The 16,968-nt window shown below is 56.5% G+C and overlaps 1 protein-coding gene across 4 annotated transcripts in view; it reads left to right on the top strand.

Annotated features, from left to right (window-relative positions):
* Nucleotides 1–10,533, top strand: part of CACNG5 (calcium voltage-gated channel auxiliary subunit gamma 5) — a 36,120-nt gene extending 25,587 nt beyond the window's left edge. Inside the window, exons 2-6 of one of the 4 annotated variants that reach the window (XM_060290836.1) lie at nucleotides 2,118–2,371; nucleotides 3,854–3,940; nucleotides 4,852–4,992; nucleotides 7,385–7,530; nucleotides 7,922–10,533. In XM_060290836.1, coding sequence (XP_060146819.1) covers nucleotides 2,176–2,371; nucleotides 3,854–3,940; nucleotides 4,852–4,992; nucleotides 7,385–7,530; nucleotides 7,922–7,990 — 639 coding nt within the window. In that variant the 5' untranslated portion in view covers nucleotides 2,118–2,175 and the 3' untranslated portion in view covers nucleotides 7,991–10,533. Of the gene's footprint in view, nucleotides 1–1,994; nucleotides 2,372–3,853; nucleotides 3,941–4,851; nucleotides 4,993–7,384; nucleotides 7,531–7,732 lie in introns of all 4 variants that reach the window. The other 3 variants (XM_060290835.1, XM_060290834.1, XM_030837949.2) reach the window with 3 other exon arrangements.
* Nucleotides 10,534–16,968: the final 6,435 nt, after the last annotated feature.

Raw genomic sequence — 16,968 nt, 5'->3', positions numbered from 1 at the left:
GTGTAAGTGAAAGTACTTATTAAACTGCTGTAAAAACTTTCATGACTGCAACCCATCCACCAACCCGTGCAGTCATTCCACCTGCCCTGCCACCCCTCACGTCCTCCCTGGGACCCCGGGTTCCACCAGTCAGAACACTGCCCACCCTCGTGTAGCAGTGGTTTTGCTATCGTTCACTATTTTCCGGCTTGTGAGCTCCGACAGAGCCTCTGATTCCTTGCTTCTGCTGTGGCAGCGAGCACGGGGCCCACACGCGTAGGTGCTTTGTGAGATACTTGTCACCACATTGGGGCTGAGCTGTCCGCTCCACCTCCCAGCCCACTGCCTGGGGAATGGCCGGGTTTGCGGGCAGTGGGGAGCCGGGGAGGGCTGGCTGTTCTGCGTTTCATCTTCTCCTTCTCTGTCAAAGCCAGTGCAGGAGGGACTGGCGTGCGTGAAGCCCCTGTGCTCTCCAGCCTGGTGGACGGGAGCCGTTGCCTCCAAGTGTTCCCAGGCCTCCAGGACGCCAGCGTAGGGTTCAGTCTGCAGATCAGTCAACCCTCCCGGGGTCAGGGCGGGGCTCCTGCTGTGGAGTCCAGGCTGGGCTGTCCCTCCTTCTTGCAAAGAGCACCGTTTTCCTCCCCTTCCCCCCTCTCCCCTCCTACAGCAAGCTCAGACTCCACAGAGGGATCAAGCCTCCAGGCTTGAGTGTGTCTTCTGTCCCCTTTCAGCAGCTGAGCCAGGATCCCCCTGTGCCTCGGCTGAGATGTGACACCAGGCCTTGGGGAAGGCTTCCAGGCCCCAGATGCCACCCTCTTCCAGAAATAGCTCTGCCCACCTCCCAACAGCCCCACTGGGTGACCCTCTCCTGGGCTGTCATCACATCCTGGGCTTTCCCCGCCACAGCCATGACTACGTTGGACTGTAGTCACCTGTTTGCTCGGCAGACTTTAGCAGGTATACAGCTCACTTGAATCTTGTTAAAATGCAGATTCTGATTTACAAAGTTGGAGGGGCCTGAGACTCTGCATTCCTAACGAGTTCCCAGGTGATGCCAAGGCTGCTGGCCCACGGATGACACACTGAGTAGCAAAGAGCCGTTGTTCTCAACTTGGGCCGCGATTAGCCTCGCAGGGAGCACAGCGATACCACGGCCCCTGTATGAGCCCAGCTGCACCAAAATCTCTCGGGGTGGCACCTGGGCCCTCGGGACTTCTGGATGCTCCCTGGGTGGCTCTAGGTTCCAGGCAGAGTTCAGAAGCCCTGAGCTGGGCTGTGGGCTCCTTGGGGTGGCATCTTACCCCTCACTGATTCCCAGCTCCGTCTCCGAGCCTGGACTGGCTGGGCAGGTGTGGCAGGTGTTCGCATGGCTCACCTCATGTAGACACTTAGCCTCACTCTGGCTGGTTCAGAGCCAGCTCCGGCCAATACCATGTGTTGGGCAGACAAGAGTCAGACGGCTTCTGATGAGGTGGGCTCAGGAGGCCCGTTGAACTTGGACTGTGGTGTGGCTTCTTTAGCGGGGTGGACCCAGATCTACAACTGATGGGAATCCTTGCGGAAGACACCTTCCCAAGAAACCTCTGCCGCCTGCCGCGTCCCCTCTGGGTCCCGCTGCTCCCTGCCAGGTGTCCTTGGGCCTCAGAGTCCTTCTCGACACGGAGAAGCCCACCAGGCAGACTTCAGGCCTCCATCCCTCCTCCCTGCTCCCACATCCTTGGGTGGGTCTCCCCCACAGACCCATCAAGCTGCATTTTCATTGCTTTGGGGGTGGGGGGCGCTTTGTCTTGCAGAAGGGAACTCTTCAAGGGCAAGGATGGGGTCACATTCATCCTTTTGTCTCCACGTTGGGTACAGTGGGTTGCTGAATGAATGAATGAATGAATGGCGTTATCCAGCAAGGGGGACTCCCAGAGAGGACAAGGGGGCCCCTCGCAGCGGCCTGTCAAGAAAGCTGTGCGTTCCTGACGGTGGGAGGAAGGTGGCATGTCTGTCACCCATGGCCTGACTTCCAGGGAGCCGGCCCGCTGGTCTTCATTCATCCATTCAGCACGGCTGGGGTGACTTTAGTTGCCGCCCAGGGCCCCTCCTCGGAGCCGTGGCCACGACTGCCGGCTCACCCGCTGTCCTGCCGCCAGAGCCCACTCCCTGCTGGTGGCATCGCGGCCGCAGGCCCCCGCGGGATTGTCCAGGAAGATGGGTGCCTGCAGGAGGAAGGCCCTGACCCTGCTGAGCAGCGTCTTTGCCGTGTGCGGCCTGGGCCTGCTGGGCATCGCGGTCAGCACAGACCACTGGCTGTACCTGGAGGAGGGCGTGGTCCTGCCCCAGAACCAGAGCACCGAGACCAAGATGTCCCTGCACTCAGGCCTGTGGAGGGTCTGCTTCCTCGCAGGTAAGGGCGCCCAGGGCTGGGGACAGCCCTGCCCCCAGAGAGGAGCAGCTGCCATCTCACACACCCCGGGGAAGCGACGTCCCTGCTGGAAGGAGGCTGGTCACCGCGGACAATGCTCATGAGCTCTGGGCCTGCTCCCTCCAGTGGCCAGGATCCACTCCAAACTCAAGGCCTGAGTCTCCCTGTCCACTTGGGCAAGTCCTCTCACCCCGGGACCTGGGTCTTCCCACCTGGAAGATGCCCGTGGCCCCGCTGTCACCACACCGCCCACCCCCAGCTGAGAGAGGCGGCCTCAGCTCCCTGAGTCCTCCGTCGCAGTGCCTCCCCCTTGACTCTGCAAGGCAGGCCCTGTTATCACGTCCGCCTCACAGATGAGGGCAGGAAGATGCAGGGAGGTGAAGCGCAGGCACAGTCACGTTCTGTGAGGGCCCTCTTCCCTCCTTCTCCCCGTGTCCTCATAGGGCAGCAGGGGGAGAGGGAGCTCCACGGGGTCTCTTTTAGAAGGGCACTAATCCCATTCATGAGGGCTTCACCCTTGTGACCTGAGCATGAGGATGGGAAATTCTTAGCACTTTCTCTGTTCCTATGTCTGTGAAATGGCAGGGAGAAAACGCAGGTGCAGGTCTTTGCAACTCTGCCAGATGGTGCAGGCCTTGATCCTGCCCATCAGGGCCTCCTGCCCACTTGCTAGGGCTTCTCTGGAACCCTTGGAGTTGCTACTCCAAGGGCTCTGTCCTTTATCCCTTCATCATGACCCGGAACCAGGCTGCACAAGAAGAGCCTCTCTGTGCCCCGTGAGTCTGGTCAGAAACACCACAGGGGGGTCATGGAGCCTTCCTTGGAGGGCTCTGTAACCCACGTGTGCACGGGACACAGGGAACACTTGTCCCTCCCAGCCTCATGGGAGGGCTTTGGTGGTTGGGGCCCACCCGTATTTAGCAGGGAGGACCGTGGAGGCCTGGCCTCCCCGCAACGTGTTGAGTCTAGTTTTGGAATGGCACCCAACACTGACCTCACCTCCCAGTGCCCAGACTGTGTGGCATCCATCTCTGCTTAAATCTGAAGCAGAGTTTGAAGTCACCAGGGTCTGGTTGCCAAAGTGGTCGACAAGGCTTTGGGGGTTCTGCTCCGTGACACCCACACTGGGGCACCTAAGCCAACCACACGCCATCCTCGGTGGAGTCTGTCCCAAAGCCACAAGACGGCCACCGGACACCTGACTCTCCCTTGAGTCTGCAGTGATCGCTTTTCATGCAGCTCTCGGTGCTTCTCTGGGAAAGATGTGATGTCAGGACGGGTGTCCACGTCTGCTGTGGGCCACCAGCTGGGGACGGGGCCCCCTAGGGTTTGAATCCAGCCCAGGTGTAAATACACAGAGGGTCAAACATCCTAGAAGCACCTGGGAATACCGTTTGAATTTGTTAACTTCAAATCCATGTTCAGAAGGACCCAGAGTGTACGCAGTGGCTCTTGTCTCCGTAGGTGAGGAGCGGGGACGCTGCTTCACCATAGAGTATGTGATGCCCGTGAGCACCCAGCTCGCCTCCGAGTCCACGGTCAACGTGCTCAGTAGGTGCCTCCGACTTTCCAGCCTGGGCCACGGGCTGGACAGGGCAGAGCAGGGCAGAGGGAAGAGGCAGGGTGACTGCTTGTTTCTCAAGAGCCGATGCCCTGAGACTCAGATGCTTGTGCTGGCTGAGCTCACAGAGCTCGCTCTGCCAGTTACTTATCCAGGGTGGTGACAGGTTGCTGGAGTCTCCCATTGCTGTGACCCTGGCAAGCGAGAGGGCATCCATACCCAGTGACTTCCTCTGTTTGGGATGCTCTAACAAAATAGCGCAGGCAAGGCAACTTAGAAGCCACAGAAATTTATTTCTCTCAGCTCTGGAGATTAGAAGTCCAAGATCAAGGCGCCAGCACGGTCACGTTCTGGTGAGGGCCCTCTTCCTGCCCTCTCACTGTGTCCTCACATGGTGGCAGAGGCGAGGGTGCTCTGGGTGTGTGTGTGGGGGGGGGGGTCTCTTTCATAAGGGCACTAATCCCTTTCATGAGGGCCCCACCCTCGTGACCTAATAAGCACCTCCCAAAGGCCCCACCTCCTATACCATCACCTTGGGTGTTAGGTTTAGCAAGTGAATTTTGGTGGGGGGGCAGGGGACACAGACGTTCACACCATAGTACCCAGGGAACTGAACCAGGCTCTCTGGCCCCCAGCGAGACTGACATCATGGCCTTGGCCTCACCAGAGCTGGTTCAGACCCATGTGAACCTGCAGCACAGTTCTGAGTCAGCATAGGCCCTGAAGGCTAAGGGCCAAGGAACGAAAGCCCCACCGAGGAGGGGATGGAGCCCGGGCTGCTCAGGTAGGGCGGGGGCTTGGGGACCAGCTGGTGTACACCGCCAGGAACACTTGACTCGGGAAGGTGAGCACTGAGTGAGGCTACCGGAGGCTGACGGCATCCTTCCATCCCCTCGGTCAGAAATGATTCGCTCGGCCACGCCGTTCCCCCTGGTCAGCCTCTTCTTCATGTTCATTGGCTTCATCCTGAGCAACATTGGACATGTCCGTCCCCACAGGACAATCCTGGCCTTTGTCTCCGGCATCTTCTTTATCCTCTCCGGTAAGTGATGCCGTTTTCGCTCGTGCACTCTGCACTTCTGACATCTGATCCCTAAACCACTCTGCTCTGGGAAGCTCTGGTCCCAGCTGCGGGTCAGCCCCTGCTCAGGACCCGCCGCGTCAGTGGCTCGAGCACAGCTGAGTCCGAGCTGGAGGAGGGTTCTGAGGACCCAGGCCCGTCCATCACCTCTGGAGGAGCAGTGACCTGACAGCTCCCCCTGGGCAGAGCTGGGATGAGAACCCAGGGTCCTCCTCATGCCACGCCATCACTGACGCTTTCCCCTAGTTCCCACTGGTAATGAGTATTCCTTTTTCCTTTTGAGGGCTATGTCTTTGTGTGTTTACATGAAAGAAATACGATCTGCCTTTGGAATGACGGCCTCTTCATCTGCCATCCCTCAGCCATCCTCTAGAGACCCCCTACGCCCTACCCTGGGCTACCCAGGCCCCTTCAGCATGGATCTGTCCTCCTGGACCAACCCCAGACTGTACTCGATCATTCACTCTTTCTTTCGTTTATTCACGTGCTGACTCATCCACTCATGTGTCTCCCAGGCCTTATCACTGGGAGCTGGGATCTCTACCTACAGAAAGGGCAGTGTATTAGGGGACATAAACAAGTGGGCAGGAAACGTGGACCCTGCCTGACAAGGGCTCTGACAGTGTCAGCAAGTACTGTTATGGGGGCCAAGGGCGGCGGCGGAAACTCAGACCAGGAGCTGGTCAGGGACGGCCGCCAGGAGCAGGCGAGATGGAGAGTGAGTAGGAATTAGGTAGAGTGTGAGGTTGGGGTGGGCGGAAGGGAGCCTGGAGGGAAGAGAGAGGATGGAGGCCAGGGGACACTAAGCTCAGTCGTGACTTGTGGTGGCAGGAGCGTCAGGAGGATGTGGTGAGAGGTGGGGGGCGGCAGCCGAGGTCGCCTGGTTGGGTACTTTGTGAGAAGCCTCGGGAGGATTTTAAGCCGATGGATGGATGGACAGATGGATGGATGGACGGATGGATGGATGGATGGACGGATGGCTTGAGTAATGGACGGATGGATGGATGGATGGATGGATGGACAGATGGATGGATGGATGGATGGACAGATGGAAAGAAAAGATGAACAGCTGCCAGCACCAGGCATTCCTGTTGCCGCCCAACTTCCAAGCCACTTTAGGTTCCTTTTCCCAACATTGTCTTGTCAATATAGCTTGGGAGCCAGGTGGCGGTCAGAACACTAGATGCCCAAGAGCTTTTCTTTCTTTCTCCTTCCTTCCTTCCATCCATCCATCCATCCATCCTTCCATCCATCCTTCCATCCATCCATCCATCTAACAAATGTTCATTGAGCACCTGCAGTGTCCTCAGCCCACCCTCTGCACCATGATGTTTCCACCTAGTCCAAGAGATACAGACCCAGGTTAAGCTCTTTCTTTATCAACTTCACAACAGTCAAGGCCACACAGCAGCTTCAAAGCACCTGAGGTTTTTCAGCGGTGGGCAGCAGGACCAGAGATCTCAGACTGAGCTTGGCCACATGAAGTGTTTTAATGACAGCAACAGACAGGGTTCCCTTGGGCCAGCTTCATTCCAGTGTGAGTTAAGTGCCAAGGAAGGCCTGAATCATGCTTGTTTTCCTGTAACATTCATCCTTCAGGATGCCCCAGCTTAATCATGTGAATGGAATTAAAGCTGAGCAGCTCAAAACACAGGAATTAATTGTGTCCTGTTGCAGTTACAGTCACTGATTGACGAGACCGATGCTCCGTGGGTCGTTTGCACAATGGCGGGAGGAGCTTAGGCAGCGCTGGCCCCCTGATGTAACGCTTGCCAGAGCCTGGACCATCTCTCTTTGCCTCTCCTGCCTAACGATCTCAGTAACTGGCCGCACCCAGGGGCAGGTGGGCTGCACAGAGCCACAGTTACAAGACCATCTATCCAGGCTCTGGAGGCCCTGGCTATCTCTGCCAGGGGAGCCTGTGTTATCCCTCAGTTCAGCGGAAGCCACTTGCTAAAGTCAGCGGTTCACATGAGCCTTGCCTGGGGAGCACTTAGGACGACACGGTGCCAGGCGCCAGCCCAGGCCACGTGACTCAGAAGGTCCGGGGATGGGGCTCATGGGACGCACATCTAACAGGTGGTTCCGGTGGGGGGAGGGGGCGGTGAGAACCCTCGGGCTCACCGTGGCTCGGGAGGTGGCTGGACAGAAGCTTTCTCACCTGCAGCCGTCCGCTTTCTAGAAGGTAATGGTCTAAACAGGGCCTTCAGGAGGAGGGCTCCTGCCCTCCCTGAACTCCAGAGTGGGGTCATGGTCACCCAAGGCCGAGGCCTTCTCCCTGAACCCCGAGGGGAGGCGGTGCCCCATCGGCGGCTCCCCGGCTTCCTTGCCGAGCGCCCCTGCCCCCCTGCAGGCCTCTCGCTGGTGGTGGGCCTGGTGCTGTACATCTCCAGCATCAACGATGAGGTGCTCAACAGGACCAAGGATGCGGAGACCTACTTCACCTACAAGTACGGATGGTCCTTTGCCTTCGCCGCCATCTCCTTCCTCTTAACGGAGGTAAACCCTCCCCGCAGGCGGGGCGGGGCGGGGTGCTGCCCCGGGAGGGGGCGGAGGAGGAGGCCACGCCCACCCTGGACCCACCGCTCCCCCGCCCTTAACTCCCGGGCCCCGCCCCGCGCCCGCCTTCGGCCCCCTCGTGCTGTGCTCCCGCGGCTGCGTCCACGGCCAGGCCCCGAGCACGAGCTCCCCCTGCCTGCAGAGTGCGGGGGTGATGGCCGTGTACCTGTTCATGAAGAGGTGCACCGCCGAGGACGTGTACAGGCCTCACCCCGGCTTCTACCGCCCGCGTCTGAGCAACTGCTCCGATCACTCGGGCCAGTTCCTGCACCCGGACGCCTGGGCGCGAGGCCGCAGCCCGTCCGACATCTCCAGCGACGTCTCCCTGCAGATGAACAGCAGCTACCCAGCCCTGCTCAAGTGCCCCGACTACCGCCAGGTGTCTTCCTCCCCCTGCTGAGTCCCCGCCCCGGACTGCCGTGCCCAGACAGCCTTCCCTGCCCCCGCTGCCCTTGGTCTACGGCCCGGCTGTCCCCGTGCTTAGCTGTTTTCACCTGACCCGTGTCCCCTCCCTGCTCGCCCAGAGGAGCTCCTGCAGCCCAGGGGAGCCAGCGAGCGGATGACGGGTTGAGAGCTGGGGGTCCCCCCGCCTCTTGAGTGCCAGTCATTGGGCGCTCTCCTTCCCTGGGAGGGGTGGGCCTTCCAGCTCTGTCTTCCCCGCCGCACCCTACATCATGGACCCAGGCCAAGGCCAGCTCTGCGATGCCAGGTTCCTTCCAGAGACCCAGCTGGGACTTGGGAGCTTGCCAACTGGCCTGGCCCTCGCGTCGTGATCTGGGCTATGGGGCCGGGAGGTGGCTCTGATCCGGAGCTCTGGCTGCTTCAGAGTCGTCCAGCGCTGTCCTTGTGAAGTCCTCTACCGTGTGGTCACCCCCCGTGTGCCCTGTCCACCACCCCCCACCACGGCCTGTGGGTCTTCTTCCTCTTCTCCCAGCAGAACTCAGCTGCCCCAGCTTTGGTCCCCAGCGGGCTGAGAGGGGTCTGAGGCCACCTGATGAAGTGACAAAGAGGTGTTAGTGGCTGATGGTGTCTTAATGTGCGTGGCCTGCAGTAACATATCTAACAAGGGCCTTTAATGCCTTAACCCAAAGCAGTGACTCTGACAGTGAGAACTGCAGAAGGTGGCTGGTCCGGGTTAATACTACCCAGCACTGTTTCAGGCCCGGGGGATGCCGTCCCCACTCACATGGGCAATATTTCTGGTCCAGGTCCCTAAAGTCTACTCATGTAGACGGACGTCTATACCACTGAAGGAGAAAGAAGGCAGCTTTCAAAGAGGCTGCCTGGGATTTGGAGCTGGTTTTGCTGATGCCTGAGTCTAAGCAAGCCGGACTCAGGATGACCCTGCTGCTCTCCTGAGGATGCCTGCCGACATCGGGGGTTGCCAGTTTAATCCTAATACAGGGCAGCATCTGCTTCCTGGGTATGGGGCGTGTGTAGGCAGGGACGCCTCCAGAAGATGAGGTGGCGTGATGCCCGTTTTCCGAGCAGGAAACCTGAAGCCCCTTCCGTGAAGTTCACAGAGGGAAACGGGAAAGGCCCAGTGCTGGACGGGACCCCCTCAGGTCTCCACGCGTCTTCTCGCACGCCCACTTTGGGATTTGAGGTTTTGAGTAGCAAAACAACGCCAGGCTGTCTGCTGTGTATTTTTGCCACACCAGCTGTTCACCCTTTCTCTTGCTCTTTTTTTAAGATAGCATTCAGTTCTGGGTGCAAAAAGCCACCGTGGGCGACACGTGGGATCCGGAAAGAAATACAGAAAACCGCACTTGTGGCTGGGGTGGCCTTTAGAAGGGGAACGCATTCGTCTGCTGGGGCTGCCACGGGCTGTGTGGCTCAAACAACAGACAATTATGTTCTCACAGTTCTGGAGGCCAGAAGTGCAAGATCGAGGTGTCAGCAGATCTGGATTCTCTCGAGGCTGTTTTCCTTGGCTTGCAGATGACCATCGTCTCCATGTGTCCTCACAGGGTCTTTTTCCTGCACGCCTGCATGCCCCCCTGGTGTCAGACTGGATAAGAGCCCATCCTAACAGCCTCATTTTAACTTAAATCACCTCGGTAAAGGCCCTGTCTCCAAATACAGCCATATTTTAAGTCGTGGAGGGGAGGGCTTGAATATACGGATGTGGGGCTTTGGGGAGGGGGTGGGGGACAGTTCCGCCCAGAAGAGGCAGATTGCCTCGTAGCTGGATTGTTCCCTTGTTCACAGAATAATAGAGGAGAAACGAGGGGAGCCGACTGTGGTCCCAGTCCTGCCACTGTCCCCGCGTGGGTCCTGGGAAACCCCCTTCTGCCCCTAAACTATTTCCAAGCCCTCCTCCCACACCTACCCCCAACTCTAATGATCCAGCCTCGTGTAGAAAGCTCCGGACAGCCCTCCTGTGTGACTGTTCACCCCTCCCCTGTACACTGATGGCAGCCGGAAAGCCCGCATTCCACTCCACAGGCACCTGCTGTGACTCGTATCCTTGGTAACCGCTTACAGCTTAACAAGGAAACCAGTGCGCCCGCAGCAAAGGACTCGTGTAGTGTACTTGGAGACCGTTAGGTAGCATTTCCAAACTGGACGTTGTTTAGATGTGCTTTACTCCAGTCGTTGTCAATGTAATGAGCTCCTCGGACGCACTTTTCTCTCCCTGAAGTGCTCTCTCTCTCTGTCCATGTGCCAGGCTTGTTTGCGTGCACGTGGGGAAAATAGAATCCACTCCTGAACACAAGCTGATGGCTGACTGTGAGTGACATCATTAGGACGGGCCTTCGTCGGCCTAGATGCTGGGCTGCTAGGTCAGGCAGCTCTTACCCTGGGAATGTGCAATTTACACCTATCTTCGGGACAGGTTCTGGGTCCGTGTCTCCCCTCCTGGGTGACGGGTGAATGTATGAATTACTGTGCGACCGTGACAGTTTCTTTTCTTCTATAAATCTCAGAACTGGGACCTTTGCAGCCTCTCCACAATCAAAAGATTTTTCTCAGACATTAAAGTGTATAAACTCAACTCATAAACCATAAATTAGGGGCCCCTTCCCCAATACACTTTCTGACCTTTGGTTTCCTCAGGCACTTAAAAAAAAAAAAAAAAGACAAGTTTTTATTTTTTTCATCCTCAAAATATGGGATGGAGAGACTAATACACCAGAGTCTGATGCATTATGGAGTAAAACTACTCGGGGTTACCAGCCAGGGGCTGGGGACAATTCTGACGTTTGTTCCCTCTCACCTGGAACTCGCCAGCCTCCTTCTTCCTCCAGGGGTTGGTCACTGCTGTCGCCTCACCCCCGGAGGTGATCTTCAAAGAAATGGTGGTTATCAGGGCTGCACGGAGTTGAGGGGAGCAGATGGGGGCAAGTCCACACCAGCTTATCAGTGATGGACCTGAGGAGCCCGTGTCAGGGAGCCCCCTCCTTAATGTTTGGGTAACTGTCCTTCCTCCCTAAATAAAAGTGGTGTACTGGGGTTCTCCAGAGAAATAGAACCAAGAAGACACATGTATAGATTTATTTTAAAGAATTGGCTCCCGTGATGGTGGAGACTTGGCAAGTCCAAAATCTGATGGGAGAGGCCAGCAGGCTGGAGACGCAGGGAGGAGTTGCAGTTTGAGTGGGAAGGCTGCCTACTGGCAGATTTCCCTCGTGCTCATGGGAGGTCAGTCTTTGTTCTATTGAGGCCTTCAACTGATTGGATGAGACCCACCACATTACGGAGGGCAATCTGTCTTACTCAGAGTCCACTGATTTAAATGTTCATCACATCGAAAGACGCCTTCACAGAAACAGTCAGAATAATATGTGGGCAGCATGGCCCAGCCAAAGTGACACATGCAATTAACCCACACAAGTGGATGAAGGGCAGGGGAAATAGCATTCCACCTTAAGAGTTGCAGAGTGGGTGGCAGGTGTGTGGATGGGGGAGTCAGCACGGCCACGCCAGGGGCACTGCTCCATCACAGGCTGCCCCTCTGGCTGAGGCCATCTGCCTGATGAGTGCGTGGAGCCCGTCTGCAGTTCCCCCGGCCTTGGCTTTTATCCCACACGCACCGAATGCACTCTCACATGCTAATATGACGCTTGGGAAGTTAAGTAGCCTTTGGAACACAAACTCTCCAGGTCGAGAGCGGGTGCAGAAGGGGATGAATGAGTGGATTCTGCTGAAGGCACTTGTGCTCAGATGCAGACAGGCCAGGACCCAGGGACCGTGAGCTCAGCCATGGTGGGAGGCTCAGCGGCCACCACCTGCAGTCCCAGCACTCCCTGCTGGGTAGAGGGTGGTGAGCTGTACCCGGCCAGAGCCCCTCCCCTCCTGGCAGAACTAAGGTCCCTGGATTCCCACACACCCCTGCACTGGGATCCTAGCCCTCTGCTCTGTGACCTTGGACAGGTCACACCCTCCCAGGGTCCTCCGAGGCTTTCTCTTGTCTGTGTAAAGCCTGAGCTCCCCATCTGTTCTGGAGTGAAGATTTTCTGCCTGGGTGGCCCTGCCCTGGGGTATTTGCACCCGATGAGCCCTCTGCCCTGCTCCTTCCAGGGCAGCAGTAGACCCAGTGGTCAGAGGCCTGAGTTGCCCTCAGGGCGCCACTCCACCCTCTGTGTGTTGCCAGCAGCCAGGGGATGTCAGTTTTTTCATTCATAGGATGAGAGCATTGGATAAAATCGTCCCCGTGCTCTGCCCCCATGCTTCGTCTCCAGCTCTAGAGACTGCAGGTGTCAGAGGCAAAACCCCGCCAAGCCCAAATGAGGCGCCCCCACCCCACCTCCTGCCAGGAACAAGCAGACAGCACCCCGAAGACTGCGGAATTTGCATAAAAGATCGGATCCTTGAGGACCCCAAGGAAGAGCAAGGTCGGTATGGAGTGCACATGGCAGCCCCGGAGCAGCGGAGGGACGGAGGACGTAGGGGCCAGCAGCTACCCAGTCCCTTCCTCTCAGCCACGGGGAAGCGGGAGGGGCTTCTCCACCCAGCTTCCGCTCCCCCGGACGGCGTGATGGGGCGAACGGCCCTCGTTCAGCCAACTTCAGAGGCTCAGGGGCAGGTTCGAGGTCAAGCAGCACCACTTTCATGCTACAGGAAGGGCAGAAAGCCGCTGCCCAGCTAGAAGGTACCCAAGTCGTGGCTGTGTCTGTCAGGAGCTGAAAACTGCCAGGTGGGAGTTGGGTGAAGGGAGGGAATCGGTGGTTCCCTATGAAAGTTCAGCCTAGAAAGGGTATGAAGAGCTCGGCCTCCGCCTTGGATCATCAGGCAAGGCGCCAGCCGGTTACCCCGGTGGGTTGAGGGCTCGGGGGTACGATCTCAGCTTCCTTTGCTGAGCCCCGTGCAGCCTTCCTGCAGGCTAGGGGCAGGCCCTCAGAGCTGGGCTTCGAGCCTCCACTGCCCCAGCCCCTCCCTCTGGGCCAGTTGGTAGGCGGCATACTTGGAGTCTCAGTTTCTCCATCCACGAGATGGGCAGCCTCCGCAGGCCCCCTTCCCTGAGAAGGAGTGAGTCCCGGTGAGAACATAGATGGGGGTTCTGGTGTTGCCGGTGGAGGGGATGTGCTGGTGCGGGCTGAGTGCTGGCCTGGAGCCAGCAGCTCTGTAACCCAAGCTTCGCTGACTCATCATGCTGTCTGAGCCCTGCCCCCATCCTGGCTTTCTTCCCACCCCTCTCCTCCCTCCTCACCTGCAGGAGGAGCGGTTTGGGACAGGATATCTGAAACCCCATTGCCCATTGAACCTGACCTTGAGCTCTTCCCCTTTCAAAGCTGGTGGCAACTGGCTTCCGGCCTAGGCACTGCAACAGATAGGACATCTCAACAGCAAGTAACAGTTGTGACTCAAACTGTGTTAGACAATAAAGCACTGATTTCCTTCACATCAGGAAGGCAGGAGTCAGTGTGGATTTAAGGACTGGCTGATTCAGTGGCTCAAGGATACCATCAAAAACCCAAGTTCTTTCCTTCCCTTGGTTGTGCCATCCTTGGAGTTGGCTGTATCCTCAGGGTGGCAGCAAGATGGCAGCAGCAATTCCAAGGGTCACATCAAGACGCAACAGCCTCAGGAGGAAGGAGGCTGTGTCTTCTTCTGTGTCCTTCTTAGAAGCAAAGGCAACTTTCTCAGAAGCAACCCAACCATAAGCCTCTACCTCATGTCTTATTGACCAAAACTGGGTCACATGCCCATTTTCAAACCACTGCCTGGCAAGGGGAGGGGTGAGTGTGCCCCAGCTACCTACTGATACATAACACATTATCCCAAAATTCAGGCGCTCAAGACAATCATAACTGTATCAGGATTATTTCTGACAGTTTTAGGGGTTGGCTGGGCTCAGCAAGGTGGTTTTCACTCAGGGTATCTCAGGCAGTGGCAGTGACCGTCATCTCCAAGGCTTCCTTGTTCATTTGTCCAGCAGTTGGACACTGAACAAGGTCCCACTGGGACCTCAGTTACGGTCAGTGGCTAGAGACCCATGCACAGTCTCTTCAGAAGGCCTGGGCTCCTTCAGAACATGGCAGCTGGCTCTTAAGAAGGAGCTTCCCAAGAGACAGACAGAAGCTGTATTGCCTTTCTTTAAAGTTACCTGGGAAGCTACCTGGTGTCATTTCCATCACAATCACCAGACCACCCAGACTTAAGGGGAGGGAACATAGATCCTGCTGGTTCACTGTGTGAGAGCATTCCCACTGGGAGGGAAGAAGGAGAGATGGGATCTGTAATGGTAACCATCCTTGGAAAACAGGATCTGCTGCACCATGATTGGCTTTGTTCTCCTGGCCCCGAGATTCTGACTTGGTGTTGAGGTGCAACCCGAGAGTCTGTTTCTCTGACAAGCTTCCAGGTAAGGTCAGGCTGTGCGGTGCTCCAGGGAGCTGAATTTTTTAAAGCTCCCAAGGTAGTGATAACACGAAACAGTGTTGAGAGCCACTGGCTTAGATCTGCCTTGGACGTGGGAATAAAGCCCCTTCTCCTGAGTCTAGTCAGGGAGTAGTGGCTTCCCAAACGAAATGCAGGAAAGGAAGGGGAAACGGTACAAGGCTTTCTCGTTGCTCCTCCTCCTTCCTCGTTGCTCCTCCTCCTTTCTCGTTGCTCCTCCCCCAGGCTCCGCCTCCTTAGACGAGGCTGTGCTTCGGGCAAGATGTTAAGTCCATGGGCTCAGGCCCAGCATTTCTGTTCCTGGACCCCTTCCCTGATGAGCTGGTGTTCACCGGGCTGCAGCAAGAGCCTGCCCTTGAGAGAGAGGACGGCAGCGCCCAGCATCCTGGAGCGATGTGCTCTCCACACCACTGTCGGGACCCAGGGTGGGCCTCTGGCCCCGAGTACACCTGATGGCTGCTCAGAAACGACCTTGCAGTCTCAGGGCTCAGAGTGCAGAGTTTAACCCGATCCTCACCACTGATCTTTGAATAAGTCATTCCATACTCAGCACTTGTAAGAACAAGGACTGAGGGCTTTGGAGGTTTCTGATCAGGCGACAAGGAGGCCACGTGTCACAGTCCTCTCAGCAGGTTGCACTTGGGTCAATGTTCATCTTAAATCCACTCGCGGTCAAACGTCAACCCCCTACTCCATTTCAGATGCAAGAGAATCTGCGTGAAAATGCTATGAAGTCTATTTTTTTTTAATGTAAATGGTAAAGTCCTCCTTGGATTAAGTTATTTTTATAACAAAATGGTACAAAGACTAAATTAAAGTCTAACCCCCCCCACAGGAGGCTCCAGGTGAGTACCACATATTAAATCCAAAGCAATTCTCGGTGCCCTAAGTGAATGAGGATTGGAAGAGGGCTGTCCTACAAGGTCAGGGATAGGTTTGGGGAAAATGGACTCGCCATCGCGAATCCAGACACACTTTTGTGCCAAGTTTCGTCTTGTTGTCAGTTTAAACACTGTGACTTCAGCTCCACCTCCAGCAGATGGGCGTCCCCAGGTGTCGGCCTTATCAACAGGCATGTAAAGCCCTTTTTAGAGTGCTAGGCACATAGTAGGTGCTTTGCAAGCATTATCTCATTTAACACTCTCAATTCTGCACATAGAAGGACACTGAGACCTAGAGAGGGTAGGAACTTGCTCACGATCACACAGATAGTATAACATTTGCAGTTCTCTGCAAGTCCTGTTTCAAATGGCTGGTGTCTGCAGTGCTAAACGCCCACCATGGCCAAAGCACCCACTTCCATAATCAGAGAGAGAGTCCAGGTTCCATCCACAGACAGACAGAGGGCTTCCCTCGTGGCGCAGTGGTTAAGAGTCCGCCTGCCGATGCAGGGGACACGGGTTCGTGCCCCGGTCCGGGAAGATCCCACATGCCGCGGAGCGGCTGGGCCCATGAGCCATGGTCACTGAGCCTGCGTATCCGGAACCTGTGCTCTGCAACGGGAGAGGCCACAACAATGAGAGGCCCGCGTACCGCAAAAAAAAAAAAAAAAAAAAAAAAAAAATTCAAAGATAGAGAAGGAAATCTCTCATTAAGTGGGAAAGAAAAGCGAGGTTTGTTCCCCTGAAAGCTGCTTGTTAACCCTGAGTCTTTGTCTCCCCTCTCTACTCATGATGCCAGCCTGCGTAGGAAAAGCTCACTGTTTCTTCCTTTACCCATACACAATACTTCTGACACCAGCTGTGTGGGGTTTTCCTGACACCAAACAACTCTCAGTGACACCGGCTGAGTGTCCTACAATTCAACTCATTCCTGCCACTCTGTAGAGTCAGCACAGACCCCACAGACTGAGGGCTCAGTCCCACAAGACTGCCCTCACCACTTCAGACGCCAATCACAAGACATAGGTCCCCAGGTGACCCACAACTTCTGTCTGACTTGGCTACAGATTAGAAGCTCCTGTGACTCTCTTCCTTGGGTCTGATCCCTTGCTAGAACTCAAGGAAACACTAACTTGCACGTACCAGTTTATTACATAATATCGGATGTGAAAAAGGATTTAGATGAGTAGCCGGATGAAGAGATACAAGGAGTGAGATCTGGGAGGGGCCTGAGCACAGGGAGCGCTGTCCCTGCGTAGCTGGCATGCATCACCCTCCCCGCACACAGGCATGTTCGCCAACCTGGAAGCCCTCCACAGCCCGTACTTTAGGGTTTTCATGGCGGCTGCGTCACTGAGGCATGACGGATGGTTAACTCAGTCTCCAGCCCCCTCCCCTTCTCAGAGGGTGGAGGGTGGTGCGGCTCAAAGTTCCCGGCTTCTGGTTATGGATGGCTTGGCCTTTCAGGAGACCAGCCCCCATCCTGGAGCTGCCCAGGAGCCCACCCAGAGTGGCCTCATTAGAACAAAAGACCCTCCGGTCACCCAGGAAATTACCAGGGTGTTAGGAGCTCTGTGCCAGGAACGGGGGGCGGACACCAGTGTATGTGTTTCCCATTATGTCACACAGCCAGTGTTGGAAGTGGCCGCAGAAC

This window comes from Globicephala melas, chromosome 20 (assembly GCF_963455315.2).
Source record: "Globicephala melas chromosome 20, mGloMel1.2, whole genome shotgun sequence".
NCBI classification, from domain to species: domain Eukaryota; kingdom Metazoa; phylum Chordata; class Mammalia; order Artiodactyla; family Delphinidae; genus Globicephala; species Globicephala melas.
This window is presented reverse-complemented; position numbering and strand designations above follow the sequence as displayed.